The sequence below is a fragment of the Lissotriton vulgaris genome, chromosome 3_1, assembly GCF_964263255.1.
Source record: "Lissotriton vulgaris chromosome 3_1, aLisVul1.2, whole genome shotgun sequence".
In the NCBI taxonomy this organism is placed as follows: domain Eukaryota; kingdom Metazoa; phylum Chordata; class Amphibia; order Caudata; family Salamandridae; genus Lissotriton; species Lissotriton vulgaris.
The window spans coordinates 422,043,568-422,060,879 of NC_141689.1; the positions used below are offsets into that span (position 1 = coordinate 422,043,568).

Here is a 17,312-nt window from a genome sequence, read left to right on the forward strand (position 1 = left end):
CATAAAGTATGTTTCCCTGACAAGGAGGGTCTTCCCCAAAGGACAGGGACTGATCTAGAAAATGAAGTATATGGATTAGCTAACTTTACACTTAACCTCATGATTCTGAATGTCCAGTCCGAAGCCGAACCAGTCTTGCCCGCAATGTCAGTATTACCAGTCAAAGGTGAATTATGTGTCAGAAAGAATGGTTCCGTACACCTGGGTCATAGTAGATGTACTACTGTGATCGACTTCAGTGATAAAGGCAAGTCTACATTTAAAGCTTCCCGTCATTCCTATTTCATTTGTGGTCATACAGCATATATACGCTTACCTCTAGATTGGGATGGTACTTGTTACATTGCATTCCTTCTGCCACCTGTTTTCCTAGCCCCTCCTGACTATCATAGGAACTCCCATCTAGTACACAACAGACCCCAGAGAGATCTCCCGATTGTCGACTACACTGAAACGGCATGGGAGCAGTATACAGACTTCAATAAAGGTTTCTTTCCCTATTTAGGTGCTGTCTTTAATAGTAAACTGATACGTAAATTAACCAGAACCCTCGAAGCAGTAGTGAATGAAACTACTTCCGCCCTAGGCAACTTAACAGAGGAGCAGTCTGCTATGCGGATTGTTGTTCTTCAAAATCGTCTCGTTCTTGACGTCATCCTGGCCGATAGGGGCGGAGCCTGTAGAGTCATCGGATTGAGTTGCTGTGTTTTCATTCCAGATAACGCACCATCAGTATATAGAGCCATAACCCGTCTCCACAAGATTGCAAGTCAGATACACCAGAATCCAGGCACCTGGACTTGGTCCGGTTGGTTCTGGAGCGTACTATCAGCCTGGGGATGGAAGGTCGTATCCTTCCTCGGAATAGCCCTTCTCATAGTATTCAGTTGTTGCCTATGTTTACAATGTGGGCCAGCGATTTGCGGCTTGTGCGCCACATCATGTATTCCCCATTCAAGCCCACGTTCAAAATCACGCCAGAAAAAAGAAGAAAAAATTATGTTATATGAACAAATTGATAGACTAATGAAGATCGATATATCATGAAGGGTCCGTAGGGGACAAGGAGGGAATGAGGTAATATGAATTTTTATGGTCAATTGTGTCCCCTAACGTAGACCCCAACGGCTCCATGTACGTGCTTCAAGTACATGTATGTTCCCTCCACAACCAGCTATGAAGACGCAAATACATTTGCGTCCAACGTTAACATGTCCTCTTTCAGATCCACCATGAATGGGTCGAATATTCAGTTCCTAAGTATGCCTTGCCACCGTCTTTACATGGTGCACTTTCACGTTTTTCTGGCTCTGGCGAGTTAGGCCCTGATTTCTGCCATCGAGTCCTTTCTGCCTTCTGCCTCTGAAAGCTGCAGCCTGCCGCTTCCATGACCCTTGCCTTACTCCCTGTGCGGCGAGCGGTGCCCGGCTCGGCCTGCTTGCCTGCCAAGACTGTATTTTGCCTTCAAGTTATCTGCTCCGCTCCTCGAAAATACATTCCTGTCTAGTGATTTAGGAAAACATCTTCCCAGCTGCAGAGCAAAGGGCCCGGCCTTTCTGTCTCTGTGCAAGTAATTCATTGCTCCTGTTACCATGGTAGGCCCATGGCCCTATCGCATTACACGTAGACACATATGCACACATTAGCAGTCAGTATAGAATAGCCTCTGCCCGAGAGACCTTTCCTTCTAGATAATATAGTTCCTAAAACACAAGATATTAGATATGATTTGGGTTTAGGTTGTTCTGACACGCCAGACTTCTGTCTCCTCATGTAGAGCTAAATGTCAAGTCCCCTTCACCCTCCAGTTCCACGTCATTCACACGTCATGCTGCTGCGCGCGCATCTCTGCCATATATTTCTGCTGACACTGCAGGATTCCTCTATGGATCCACCTACCTGTGACACTTTCATGTGACGTTGTCTAGCACACACCTCCATGTACGCCCTCGTGCACGCCTTCTGTTACGTACATGTGTTCTTATCTCTTTTCTCTCAGCTGTTACGCCTTCTGTATCCATCACCATTAAATACATTTACTATATATATTGTACTCTGTTAATAAAGTATTGTCTATCCCTTCCTGAACCTTCGTGGTGATTGAACATGATACCTGGTTCGAACCAATTCCATTATATGGAATAAAACCCTTATAAACTCAGATGCCACGGACTCTGCCTCTCATTTTCGATTGAGCTATTTTATTGAACTTTACCGCATAGAAATTCAGCATAGGTAATTTTTATTTACCACAAATCGGTAATTACCGATTCGGTAAAATTGGGAAATAGTCAAGGGTGGCAGGGTGTCACTTTGACACCCTGTTGCACCCCTGATTAGTGTTGGCGTGCACATGTGGCATACATACATGCCCTAAGGGCATGTATGTCTGTCACATGGCACAGGTGTAAATGCACATTTATGCATTTACATAGGAAGTCCTTATTTACCACCAACTAATAGTTGGTGGTAAATAATGAATTCTTAAAGCCCAGAAGCACTCTTTTAAGTGCTTCCTACATCTCATTTACAGATTCGGTAAATACCGATTCGTTATTTACCGAATCGGTAAAAAAGCCTCCTACATAGGAAAAGGCTTTTACCGGTCGGTAACGGCCGATTTCGGCTGTTACCGACCGGTAAAAGCCTACCTACATCTGGCCCTTAGGGAGAAAACAGAGACCTACAGTAGTGAGATAAACAGGCAGGGAATACCTGCTAGTCGATTAAAGAGGAATGAGGTGGAGTCTAGACAGCGCAGCCTTGGTATTCTGTGTGTGGACACTTAATAGCACTGGACATGGGCTTCTGAGAAGTCCTTTAGGCACCACAATTCCTTTTGCAAATTAAACACTGGTTTCAGGATATTTTTAGAGCATCTCGATCAAAATGTTTGTAATTTCATTAATTTACTCTATGAATGCACTTCATTGCTTGGTTTCGTTTTATTCGTCAGAAAGTGTCACTCATGAGTGCATTGAAAACATGGAAATGTCACAAATAAGTACTGTCACAATAAGCAATCTGAACACCGGGCTCCCAGCTGTGATTATTTACACGTGCCCACTAATCCCAGGCACTCTATGGAGGCCTTCTGATGCCTTGCATTTGATGTAGTTTCAGGGTCCTTGCCTTATCTGCTGACATTGAACTCCAACCAGTTAAAGTGGTCTTAAATCAAATGCGAATCAAGGTCTGTGTACATGTGGATTGCAAGTAAAATGCAACAGTCCACACATTCTGTTGGACTGCTTGTGGTTCTTAGAAGAACGGAAAACATTTTTGAAACCCCTTTTCATTGCCTATGAAATTTCCAGCAGAGATCAAGCGCTTAGCTTGCTGATAAATATGAGATTTTTAAATGTGACATGTGCAATGGGAAGATTTTCAATTGCTATACATGAGTAATTTAAGGAATTGGTTATATAATTAATAAGGGGCGGGGAAGAAATGTGATGATACCCATGCTTGTCGATACCCCGGGCCCCTGTAATTTACGTGGTTGAACAAATGAACACCTAATATAACAAGCATTTGCAATGCAATAGGTCTCGCATTAGGAAAGTTTGAGCTATTGGTATTATAAATGACACATTTTTTATTTATGTGTTGGTTTTGAAAATAGCGGAATTAATAGCTTTGTCATTTCCAATGCCAATAGTTATAACTATTGCAAATGTGACACCTATAGCATTTGTAATGCAATATTTGTTGTATTTACGTGACTTAGATGTATTAATATTACAAATAACAATGGCTTAATAATTAATACTTAAATAAAAGTTATTGTAATTTATAATGGCAATAGCTTAAACTTTTGTAAATAATTTTTGTGAGGCTTATATTCAGTGTATTTTATTGTGACGAAAATACAAGAACAGAAGTTAAATATTAACATCTTTTTGTGAAATTTGTAATACAACTTGAAACATTGAGAGAACATATTTGAACCAGTTGTTGAATGGTTGCATAGATTGATGCTGTGGTGGTGCTGAGTGATGTGGTGGCGACGAGTGACGCTGTGGCGTTCAGTGATGCTGTGGTAGCGCATAGTGATGTTGTGGTGTCCCTGAGTGATGCTGTGGTGGTGCTGAGTGATGCTGTGGTGATGCGATAGATAGATAGAGTGAGTGTGATAGATAGAGTGAGGGCAATAGATTGATAGAGGGAGGGCGATAGAGTGAGGGCAATAGATAGATAGATAGCTAGATAGATAGAGTGAGGGCGATAGATAGAGTGAGGGCGATAGATAGAGTGAGGGCGATAGAGTGAGGGCGATGATAGATAGATAGTGTAATTATGTGGCGTGTAATTATGTGGCACTGAGTGGTATTTGGCGTGTATGTTGCATTGAGAGCAGTGTAATTATGTGGTGTGTAATTATGTGGCACTGAGTGTGTAGTGTATGTTGCGTTGAGCGCAGTGTAATTATGTAGCATATAATTATGTGGCACTGAGTGGTATTATGAGGAGTGTATGTGGCACTGAGTGGTATTGTTTGGAGTGTATGTTGCATTGTAATTATGTAGCATATACTTATGTGGCACTGAGTGGTATTGTGTGGAGTGTGTGTTGCATTCAGTATAGTGTAATTATGTGGTGTGTAATTATGTGGCACTGAGTGGTATTTGGATTGTATGTTGCATTGAGTGCAGTGTAATTATGTGGCGTGTAACTATGTGGCACTGAGTGGTATTTGGAGTGTATGTTGTGTTGAGCGCAGTGTAATTATGTAGCATGTGTATTCTCTGGTTCAGAGGAGCATCATTCCTGGCCGATACTCAACATGTTTTTGGTGCTGCGACCTGGAAACCTAAATGTTATTCTGCTGTTCAGAAAGCACACCGCCCGCACACTGCTGCCCACTAAATCTGAGACCTGCCAGATATCAGGAACTGTCCCTTCAGATGTCTCCCAGGCCTGGCTGTGGATGTCTCCAGGGCACAGATGTGCTTTAGAGACCTACAGCTCAGAAGACCATATGAGCCATTTATATTTCAGAGCTCGATAAAATCCATACAGTAAAATTAGGTAATATTGCCAGTGTTTTCGAGCGCTAAGAAAGGTAAAACTGTGATAGCTAGCGCTGTTTGTATTATAGCGTGTGCATTTTGACAGAGCTTTTGAACTCAGTGTATGAAACATCTTGCATCCAAATTCATATCCTACTTACTGTTGTAAAAAACGCGCTTTCTACTAGTTGCGCAGTTTCAAAGTGCTGTGAGTGCTTCTAAGTATTATATATAGCCATGTTTATGTAGGGAATCCTGGCTCCGCTGCTTGGGCATGTTACTTCCCTTATCCGCCTGGAATGGGAGCGCCTGAAGTTTCTAGACTCTTCAGAGCGCTGGGGGGAGGAGGAATGATGCCCTGATGTCAGTCGAGAAGGTTTTGCATTCCTCTTTTATGGCGTACCGATTTGGGGGCCCACAAGGACCTTGTTTTCCTTAAGCCCCGGGTGGGCCAGGTCCCGTGGACAATGTTGATAAATACGCTGCCATATAAAGAGAATATTTGGTGCCTGAAAGTTGCATGCCCCGATCCACTGTTCTCCCACACAGGCTTACACATACCACACGCAGACACAAACTCACGCACCACCCAACACGAGTATATACACAGCTGCCCACAGTGCACACACGTCCCAGACATGAAACAATTGTGGGTTTTTTCTGTAGTATCCACAACTAATAGCAGCCGGGCCTCTAGCCTACATTGCGACTGCAACCCGGGGGATTGCAAACCAATTCCAAAAATCGAAATAAACCGACGGACAAGTGACGGATGACACATAATATATATATTGCCTCCAGCCGTGTCGCCCAGAAAATGAAAGAAGCGGAACCAGATTAATGGCGTTAAAAATAAATAAACCAATAACCACAAAATTAAGTTTCAGTTTCACATTCTCCATTCCAACGACGTGAACTGTAAACCAAGAACCGCTCTGTGCTTTTCAAAAAGCAGCACACGGTAACACGAACAGGTGTGATCCTTGAAATAAAGGAATCATGCTTTAAGTTACATTTCAATTTGTCTTCCAAAGTCAGACTGCGCTGCGACTGACTTGACCCACTAGTGATCGTGTGTGCACACTCACGCCGTTGCGCATGGAGAACGCTTGTGCTTCTCATTGTGTTTAATGTCTGGGAGATGTGGATTGCTCGTCTGCTGTAAAACGTCCCCCTTTTCCTGCTCAAACACGGTTTTAATTCAAATCCCGTTATCGCATTTTTCCTAAAAATCACAGCTGGCGCCGCTCACAGCGTGCAGATGTCACGCACCACTCCACCAAACACAAGTATCAGCCCCATTGTGTGAGCACGACGGGATACACAGGATATATGCACCTCCTCCATCACACCAGATGGTGCCAGCACCTCATGTAATCGCCTACCGCACATGGGTAATGGGTGGCATCTCAAAGAAAAGTCAGCTACCATTTAGTGTCCCCGATCATCAACACTTTCAAGATGTAGCGCCTACATTAAAAACTAGTGTAAAACGCTCCAATACCTTTGTGTTGATTTCGTGCTTAAAAAATAAATACCGCAAATCACTGCCGGCCTGCGACCAGGAAGTCAGGCAGGCCGGCGCGACAACAGGAAACAGGAAGTATGAGGGCGGGAGCCTACCCCGCCTCCCACGGAAGAGCCGCGATTGGACGGAGCCGCCGTGTTTGGAGCACCGGAGCAGGCAGGAGCCTACCCTGCGCCCCGGTGCCGAAGGAGGGAAGAAGAGTCCTGCTGCCGGGCCCTGCAGCTGAGGAGAGCCGCCGCACGAAGGAAGCCGGTGAGTGGGTTGCTGAGCGGGGGAGGGGGGAGGCGGGGGAAAGCATGTGCGCGCGAGTGCGGGCGGGCGGGCTTTGTGTGCGTGCGTGTGTGTGACTGTGGGGGAGGGGGGTGTGTGTGTGTGAGCGAGTGTCTGTGTGCCTGCGTGTGCATGCGCTCGCCTGTGTGTGCGTGCGTGCATGCATGCAGAGGGGTGGGGGCTGCCTGCCTGCGTCTGTGCAAGGGCTGTGAGTTACTCTGCGCATGCGCGGGGACTCTGCGCATGCGCGGATCAGACGCGCGCTCCCGCGGTGAAAACTGCGAGCTCGTAACAGATTGGTGTCCTCATTCCCAGCATTCTCACTAACGGGCCACAATAGGTCTGAAGCAGACACCTTCAATGCTCACGCATTGAGGGTAGGTCTGCTCGACCTAAAAATGATTCCTTCCCCTCGCTGATGATGAATTAGGTATTCCCTATGGCCTGCTAGAGTTTCTTTGTTTGATTTTATCAGGATTTTATTGTGTTTTATACTGTTTTAACGTTATAGGGTTTGTACAAATCGGATTTTAATTGTATGCATTGTAGCTCTCCCTTTTTATGGCTATGTATGCCAAATAAAAATATAATAAACAAACTAATCAAATGTGACTTCCACAGCTGTAAATCAGCAGTGTAACAAAGCAACACAACATCAGAGGCGGAATGAATGAGGCAAGGGGAACATATCCACTTCTGCTAGTAAACTGCTAGGCCTGGGTGAAATTTAAATTAAGTACGTATAATCTACATAATTTGAGTAATTTCGTGTACACTTGTTACGCAAAATTTCAGATATTATGCGATTACACCTCTTCGCGTATTTATGCGTCATTCGCGGAAATATTTACAGCATATGGTACTATTTGCTGTAATGCTTGGTAAATTTTTACAGCAAACTACAAAATATGCACAGGACAACACAAAGCAAGCATCTGATGTCCTCATTTAAATGCCTCATTGACACAAGGAAGCATTTAGCGCTAAAATATGGCATCATTTAATGTAATTACGCAAAAAGCAAATTACAGAAATATTACACAACCATATAAATAGAATGAAAACAGCTATAAAACAATTAAAAGATTTCATGGATATTTATGGATTTCTTTCTGCTGCACCTTCAATTTTGTTCACCTAAACAAATAGGAATATCAGCTGGCATGGTAAGTAGTTCAAGAACACGTTTTGGCAGTGCCCATTTATTGAGATGGATGGTTTTATTTTTTGTCTCCTTTGAATATTCATTAAATAAATAATTGTAATGACATATTAACAAACATTTAATCAACTATAATTTTATTCAGTACATATGCACAGAAATAACCTTCAGTATTGTTCATTAGAAATATGTGTACACTACCAAACAGATAAAGCAGAATAAGAAGCAAAGCGATGAAGAAAATGGTATAGATATAAATTCTAGTATATTTGAAAACAAAAGTAACAAAGTTAATAAATGCTTATTTGAGAAAAAAAGTTGATTGCTTCAATATAATAAAGTCTGCGTCATTTCATATACAAGTCTTTTTTTACTGTTGTGGGATCTTAAACAACACATAGTTCAACTGGTTTCCTTTTGCCTATGCAGGCAAGTAGCATTGGCAAAGCCAAAAGTTAAGCTAATGCTTTTCTAAGGTGCTACCTATTGGCGTTGACAATGATTGTTTTTATTGCTCCAATATGCCTGTCTTGGTACGAAGCAACATGTCTGCCATCTTGGATTAATACAGGAATTATACACTGTTAGAACTGGCTATTTCTGGTTGCTAAGGCTGACGCCAGAGCTAGGCAGTAACCACCATTCTAGTCAGGGCAAGGGAGTCACACGCCAAGATAACCCCTGCTCACCCCCTAGGTAGCTTGGCACAAGCAGACAGGCTTATCCCGGAGGCAATGTGTAAAGCATTTGCGCACGCACACAACAGCAACAACATCATAGGCACACCACAAAAGGAACTCCACACAAGGTTATATAAAAAGAACTTTTGTATTGTCAAAACACATCAGATAGTAATCACACAATATACATTGTGCCAACTGGCACGGGAAATATTCACAAGGGATTATTTACACCAGGACAGGGCCACGTGGGCCACTGTCAAAATCAGCACTTAGTAGAAATAGCACTTCTAGAACATAGAATATAGGATATAAAATCACTGTAGCACAAATTAGCAAATATAGCACACAACCAGTAACCACTGGTAACAGGTAAGTACCACCTACGCAACCCCAACAACCTTAGGAGAATGTCACACAGGGAACCAGGACCTCACTAGGGCCACCTGTGCTAGAAAGAACAACCACCTAAGTATCACAATACAATAAGGGGTATCAGCAAGAACACATTACACATGATGCATCACAACATTCAGAGGTGTAGAGAAGGAAAACACATGATGCATAAAACATAAATTCAGCGATGTAAGAACAAAGCACATGATGCATCGAAAACACATTCAGAGGTGCAGGGAACAAGGAAGACACATGATGCATAAACCAACACATTCAGAGGTGTAAGAACAAGGAAGACACATGATGCATAAAAACATTCAGAGGTGCCAGAAAATAACTCCATAGCGCAAAAACACATGATGCATGAAAACACATTCAGATGTGTAATAAAACCACACAATTGCGCAAAACTTACATAAGCCACCACCTGTGGTAGTCCCTAGGCCAACTGGCCTTGATGGGGCTAGGATGCCCTGTGTCCCAATGTCAGGGCAGGCTGTAGGCAGCCAAGAAGAGATGAACCAAGCCTACACGTGGCAGCTGCCCACTAAGTGCTGGGCAGCTGGTGGGGATAACTTTGGAGCCTTCCAGGCTCTGCACAAAGCACTCGTGTCCCCCAAGAGCCTTGTGGCTCGAAACAAACAGAATGGCCCTCCCGAGCCTCTATGGGCTCGTAAAACAAATATGCCCCCTTCAGCCTCTGTGGGCTCGCAAAACAGAGAAATGCCGCCTGGAGCCCTCGTGGCTCTAAGAATAACTGTGGCAGGGGAGCGGTAGGGTCCCTCACGGGAGACCCGCAAACACTTGGGAGGCCTTGAGCCTCTCGGGCTCTTAAAACAAATATAGCCCGTCGTTCGAGCCCCCCCTCTGGGGGCTCGAGATCCAGGAAATGCCCCGAAGCCCTTTAGGCTCAAACACAAAATGCCACCTTTCGTCAGAGCGGCCCGCTATCAAGTGGGGCCGCTCAAGGAATCTGCCGGGACCTCCACGGGGCCTTTAAAAGACTAGGCTGCCCCCGAGACGAAGTGGACAGCCACAGGAGGGGGCGGGCACTGGCAATGTGCCCCAACGCCACCTCTCCCACAACCAATACCGGGCCCCACTCACCGGAGTAGCTGGACGCGGTCTCCCTCTGTCTGGGCGGCAAGGCAGCAGTGCGGCACAAGCGGAGCTCTACCTCCGCCTCAGGATCCCCGCTGATCTGCCTCTTCAGCTGGCGGCGCTTCGCAAGGCGCGGGGCTTCCTTTCCCCACAGGGGAGTCCGCGCACCACACAGTCCTCGGGCGCCCTTCCGGCCTGGCCTCAGGCCCCGCCCCCGTCACGGCCGGGAGTGCCTGACTTCCGGGTTGTTGCGCTGCGGGCAGCCAATGGCAACGCGGCCCCTGGATGAGCCTCCAGGCTCCGGTCACGCTGTGGAGGGCAGCGCTGCAATCGCCTCGAGCGGCACGGGGTAACAAATGCCGGCTGGGCACCGGCCAAAACAAATAAAGCGCCAAAGACAAAATAAAGCGCCTCCAGTCGCTTGTGGCAATGAAACCGCGCTCCCAGCGCTAGAGGCAAAGAAAAGCGCTTCCAGCGCTAGAAGGACAGGTAAAGCTCTCCCAAGCGCTATAAGGAGAAAAATAAAGCGCTCCCTGCGCTAGGGAAACACCAGTCCAGCAAAAAGTCCTTCTAGGAATGCAGCAAAGTCCTGGGGCCAGGAATAGGACACAAAGGTCTCCAAGGTCCTTAAATAAGGACATAAGGCCCCAAAGGTTTCAGGACATCCATCAGGTATCCAGGGGCTGGGCAGGGCCCAGGGAGGCAAGCCTTCCCATGGGCCCAAGCAGCAGCACGCCCCTGGCAGGATTCAAGTTGGCAAAAACAAGAACATTTTGTAAGGGGACACAGCCCCTTTTTATACAGAGAAATCCTTTGTCTAGCAGGGTGCAGGCAGTGTGAGAACCAGCTACAACTGGTTATAGGGAACTCCTTTCACAGGCCAGGCTAGGGACATCAGACACACCACAGGGTTGGAGCCAGCATTGTGGAGGGAAAGCCCAGCCCTATTCAGGCCAGGTGCACCCCTCCCCTCACATCAGCATGCTAAACACTCCATTCACCACCGGGGCAGACCCTCCCAGACTCTTGGAGCCAGGCTCACCAGCCAATCACACGCCAGACACAAATTACACAAATATGCCAACTTCTAAAAGTGGCACTTCTACACTAGACACAATCATGCCGCATATATCATTGCGCAGCATTCAATCTCACGAGTTCGCACATACAACACTCGACCCTGCAATCCCCACACATCAGGAACTACCATGGTCATACATATTCCCCATGCATTCCTATGGGAGGGCAGGTCACTCACCACAGATACACAGAGAGCTCACGCACTTTACACTGTACCACAGTGAAAAAGTGCGCAGAGGCCTAAAATCACCAACACCAGGTCACAAAAACAGGCTAGCAAAAAGCAAAAAGTCTCGGGGTGAACCTGCCAAAAGGGCCGGGTCCAACATACACTATGCGTAATGACATTCCATGAGCACCCATGGCTACATTACATTTTTTACTGCAAGCACATGACCACCACATTTATGCAGAGTTTTTTTAATTTTTATAATACTTTTATTGTTTAAAGGTATGTTACATATGCTTTTGAGTTTGTGTGTGAGTGCTTTTGGGGAAGAGTAAGTGGATGAATGTAAGAATACGTCAGTGGGTTTGAAAGGAATCAAAACCCTAATTTACCTTTTTTTCATTAATCTGTTTGACCTGTTTCTCACCCAGAAACTGCAAAGCATTTTTATCATGTAAAGAAGGAAATTATGTAAAGAAGGAAATTTTATACGAGGCTGTTTAAATGTGTGATTAAAGTGCATGTATAAGGGGCACATTTATTTGGTCAATAATCTGCAGCCCGCTTTGAAAAAAGTTCTAAATGCGGTTTGATTTTGAAGTGCTTTTTCTGTGTGTTTCTGAGAACCATCGAGACTTCGATATTTTGCAGGAAACTTAGAGCAGCAGAGTATGTTCCAAACTTAGATTTGTATAGGGAGCGTGACTGCTTGTCATGAAAACAGGAAAGCTGCGCTCTGAGGAAATGTGTGTTGATGAAGTAAGGAGACTGGATGAGAAAGAACAGTAAAGCTCTTTCTTGTGTTAATATTGTTTGGAGTTATGGCTGTTTGCCAAAAATAGTATTATAAGAATGGGCTCGCAGCATGTGTAATTTGAGACTAACTTTGTGCTTCTCTTATAGTGCGCTCACTCTCCCAGCTGTTTCATTTTGTGCATATATAATAAACGTGCTTGTCCTCCCCTTGTTGCATATGCGGTGATGAATGATTTTTGCTTCATAAAGGATCTTTCTCGACAGGTTGATGAATGAAAATAAATAAATGCATGAGCCCAATGTAGAGTTGCACTTTCAGTTATAAACAAGACCTTTTGGCAATGCCAATGTTTGCTTCCATAATTAAAGCTGTCTGGAATAATAATCGACGTCCCCCAGTCTCCACACTAAAGCCTTTATAGAATTTAACTGTTTTTTTCTGAACTGAAGAATGAAATAAATTCTGTAATTACCTCTGTAGATAAGATAGTTGAAAAAGAAAAACATAACTAATGACTGAATAAATGAGCTGTGATTCTACACATATGGGTGACAAGTCGATATTTATAACCATCAATCAAGATTCAACAATGAAGAACAAGAAGTTATTCGCATACAATGCATATCACACCTTATGCTCACCATAGGCGGTTGTATAGTATTGTGAACTGTTGATATAATGGTTATAATATAATGTAAGATATTAAAACAACCTGAAAACCTGAAGGAACCCATGGCATTATAAAAGATTGCTGACATTATGCCATCACCTAGCTGAGGTCTTCACTTACCATCTATGATCATGTAATGGAAACATTTACATTTGGAAATAAAAATGCCGAACAGATTGATTTGGCGATCGGTGCTACTGTGTTATGATTTTCCTACTTTGCTCTTTTGAAAATACGGTTTTGAGAGATTAACTAGGACTCTACCGTATTTCTTTCTGGACAGTGGTAGTACATTTGGCTTTTGAAAAATGAGTAGGTATGTACTTACTGTGCTACACAAATGCTATGGTTCTCTTACTTACCCTTGCTCCGGGTCCTCCTTCACATCCCAGCTCCTCGCACACTCGGGTGGCCAGACTCACCGCGGATATCCTTCGGGGTTGAGTACATACAATGTTGCACTTCTGTGGTCCCATCTCATTTAGCAACAAATCCTCCAACAGGAAGTGAGGCACTTGGGTACTTTTCCCGCTGCCAGTCTCACCGGCCACAACGATGACCCGATGCTTTTTCAGAGTCTCCAGGATCACATGTCTGTGGTTAAATACAGGTAACTGTTCCCGCTCTCTGTGAAGTCTCTGGTATTTGCTGGAGCACTGCTGCTTCCTAAAGAGACTCCTGACTGGTTCCAGCTCCTCCACCACAGCGGGCTGCTCCAAAGTCATCCTGCTGAAGTCCTCTTCGGCTGCTAAATTTTCCCAGGAATCCTCAGCATCGTTTGATACCTTGGCCTCACTTTGGCATGCCTGGTTCTGCTGTTGCTGTTGCTGCTGCTGAAGCTGCAGCTGTTTCACTTTGTTTAACAGTTTTGCAATAAACAAATCACGTGGCTTATTGGCTTCAAACTTATTGTGTTCTTGCTTTATCTTTTCTGCGTCACTCCACTCTAACCAAACGTCTCGATATGTGGGGGGCAGCAGCTGATGGACAGACTTTAGGAAACAAATTAAAAAGGACATGATTAGTATATATTCATGCAAGCATGTCAAAGGTAGATCGCTACAAAACTCCCAAATGCCAATGAGGTTCTACCAGACATTCAATTTGTAATTAACATTTTTGATCCAAATACTGCAAAGACCATGATTACAAAAGATACAAAAGATAAGAGGATGGGGGTCAGCTGGTAAGAGGGTAACCACAACACATTTTCATATGTTAATTCATATGGAGAAAAAAAATCTTATTTGATTAACAATACTTTCCCAGAAAGGAATACCGTGTATCTGAATACTTAAAGGGAGTCACCTATTCTTGATACATAAATCGCTTCTGGAATGATTAAACTTTCAGTCATAAGCCAACATTCAAATTACCAACATTTAGAAAATTCCTTAAATTCCTACAAAATGGGAAGTAAGGCTGCCAGATGCTTTTACACTGAGGGCCTCATTTATGGAACGTTCATGCAGCGCAGCAAGACGCCTTGCTGTGTTGCGTGAAAGGGCAAGAATGGGCCAATATTTAACATTATACTGTGCACTCCTGTCCTTTTCTTGCGCTGGCGCACAACTGCTGCCAAGCACCAATGCAGGCACCCTTGTGCCACGCTGCAAGGGTACCGCGTTGCAGACAGGATTGTTTTTATGCAGGAAGGTATTACTTCCTGCACAACAACAATAATTTGAGGCATCTTCCTCTTTCTAGGTGTGCTGCATAATGTGACACACTTAGAAAGGGGAAACCACGAGGAGAAATAAAAGATATTTCTCCTCGCTAAGCCTCACCTAATACATTTCCAGGTCTAATACTAATTGTAAATCTGGGAATGCAACAAAATTCATGAGTGGATGCGAGGAATCATGGAACGCATCCCTGGGGCAGAGTTTTGTGCTGCATTGCATTACCCTAGATTTATCAAACCACTCAAGACCACGCACGCTGGCCTTGTGCGGCTTGATAAATCTTACTAATAGTTGCGTCGCTCTTGCGCCCCATTGTTTGGCACAAGGGCATTGCTTGATAAATCTGCCCCTAAATCCATCTGTTTATCCCTTAAAAGATGTAGTGGCACATCAAATAGCTTTAAATAATAGCACTGATTTAATTTTATAATTTTAAATGAGGCACAATATAAATCTCAAACTAAAATCATTTTCATCATTATCTGAACATACACTAAGAACTTAGCATTTTAGACTAATCTCAACTACCGAATACTTTGCTCAGCTATGTATCTACACCTTCTTGTGAAAGAATGTCTGCCAATTATTGCAGTATTATACTTCTACCTGTATTTTGAACATTTGTAATGCACAGATTGCTACCTCATATATTTTGGTTGCTAACTAATGTCACTTTTGATTTTTGATTCATGTAAATTGTTGTTTGCATTTGTATTCTGTTCTTATATTCTATCAGTAGTATACTTTCACTTGTATTCTGCACTATTCTGCACATTTCCGCAACCTGCACCCATTCCCACTTTTCATCCTGTTATGCACCGACTGCTACCTTATATATCATATACTTCTACTGCAAGAATGTCTGCCTATTATTGCAGTATTATACTTCTACCTGTATTTTGAACATTTGTAATGCACAGATTGCTACCTCATATATTTTGGTTGCTAACTAATGTCACTTTTGATTTTTGATTTTTGATTCATGTAAATTGTTATTTGCATTTGTATTCTGTTCTTATATTCTATCAGTAGTATACTTTCACTTGTATTCTGCACTATTCTGCACATTTCCGCAACCTGCACCCATTCCCACTTTTCTCTCCTGTTATGCACCGACTGCTACCTCATATATCATATACTTCTACTGCATTCTGTATCTACACCTTCTTATGAAAGAATGTCTGCCTATTATTGCAGTATTATACTTCTACCTGGATTTTGAACATTTGTAATGCACAGATTGCTACCTCATATTTCTGGTTGCTAACTAATGTCACTTTTGATTTTTGATTCATGTAAATTGTTGTTTGCATTTGTATTCTATTCTTATATTCTATCAGTAGTATACTTTCACTTGTATTCTTCACTATTCTGCACATTTCTGCAACCTGCACCCATTCCCACTTTTCTCTCCTGTTATGCACCGACTGCTACCACATATATCATATACTTCTACTGTATTCTGCACTATTCTGCACAGTTCTGCAACCTGCATCCATTCTCACTCTTCTCTCCTGTAATGCACTGACTGCTACCTCATATATTTCTGGTTGCTCACTAGTGTCACTTCTGCCCCTTAGGGTCACTTTTGATCCGTGTAACTTGTTGTCCCCATCTGTATCTTGTCCCAGTATTATACTTCTATTGGTAGTATTATACTTCACTTTTATGCTTTGTAACGTACTCTATGTATTTGCTCTACTGCACACTCTTATATTTTGGTTATGCTGGTTGATCACTAGTGCCACTTTTGTACTTTGTAACTTACTGTATGTATTTGTTTTTCTGCACACTCTTATATTTGGGTTATGCTGGTTGATCACTAGTGCCACTTTTGTACTTTGTAACTTACTGTATGTATGTGTTTTTCTGCACATGTGTACCACTATAGTGCTTTCTCCCATACCCACCTAAACCACCATCCCAACATGGATCCTATCGGCAATCACACATATAAAATAAACTACCCACCGACACTCACCAAAAAAGCCGCTAAACGCTTTAAACACAACTTCCTTAGGTCACACCCTGAAACCCCCTTTGCTGACACCTACTTCTCACCGGTCAATGGATCCCTGAACACCAATATCATCTTCCACACCACACGCAGAGCTCAATGGAGAAAAGCGTTCCTCACCTTACTCACCATCTCCTCCACCAGGAAATCCGCGCACAGCCTAACTCTCTCCATCACAACATCCAAACTCTTTCCAGGCAGAGCCACCATCACTATTTACAATAACGGGATTGTCCTATCTCAATCCACAGACAGGAACTTGGAACTACTAGACAACTTGTTCCCCATTTTCAAAGAGCACCTCTCCAATTCGCGGACCATCACTCATATCTCCTCCAGTCCCACCACCCCTGACCTCTCATCTCCCACCCACAACCCTCTATCCCAGCTCAGCACCAGGCAGTTGCCACACATGCCTCAAACACAGACACAGATCGCTCCCCCTCATACACCACTCACACCCCCACCCCTTCTACCAACCCTCGGACCTCCACACATACCATCAACACTCCTCTCACACCTACAGCTGTCATTAACACTCCTCTCACCCCTGACAGCAAAGCTCCCACCCACAACACACCTAACCTAGTTCAGCACCAGAACGACACGCACATCGACAAATCCCTCTCTCTATCCCCTCCCATTCTCAGTCCCCATTACCCTCTAACTAACTACGCAGAACACACCTCCTCTCTTAATTTAACTCCCCCTCCCCACAACAGGACCATCTCCAATCCCATTTCTCCTCCTACTCTCAGCCCCCATTACCCTTCCTGCACCCCCAC

General features: G+C 43.9%; 1 protein-coding gene across 1 annotated transcript in view; it reads right to left on the reverse strand.

Moving 5' to 3' along the window:
- Positions 1–17,312, reverse strand: part of DHX29 (DExH-box helicase 29) — a 930,480-nt gene that overhangs the window by 314,812 nt on the left and 598,356 nt on the right. Inside the window, exon 11 of the mRNA XM_086960636.1 lies at positions 13,188–13,817. Coding sequence (XP_086816762.1) covers positions 13,188–13,817 — 630 coding nt within the window. The remainder of the gene's footprint in view (positions 1–13,187; positions 13,818–17,312) is intronic.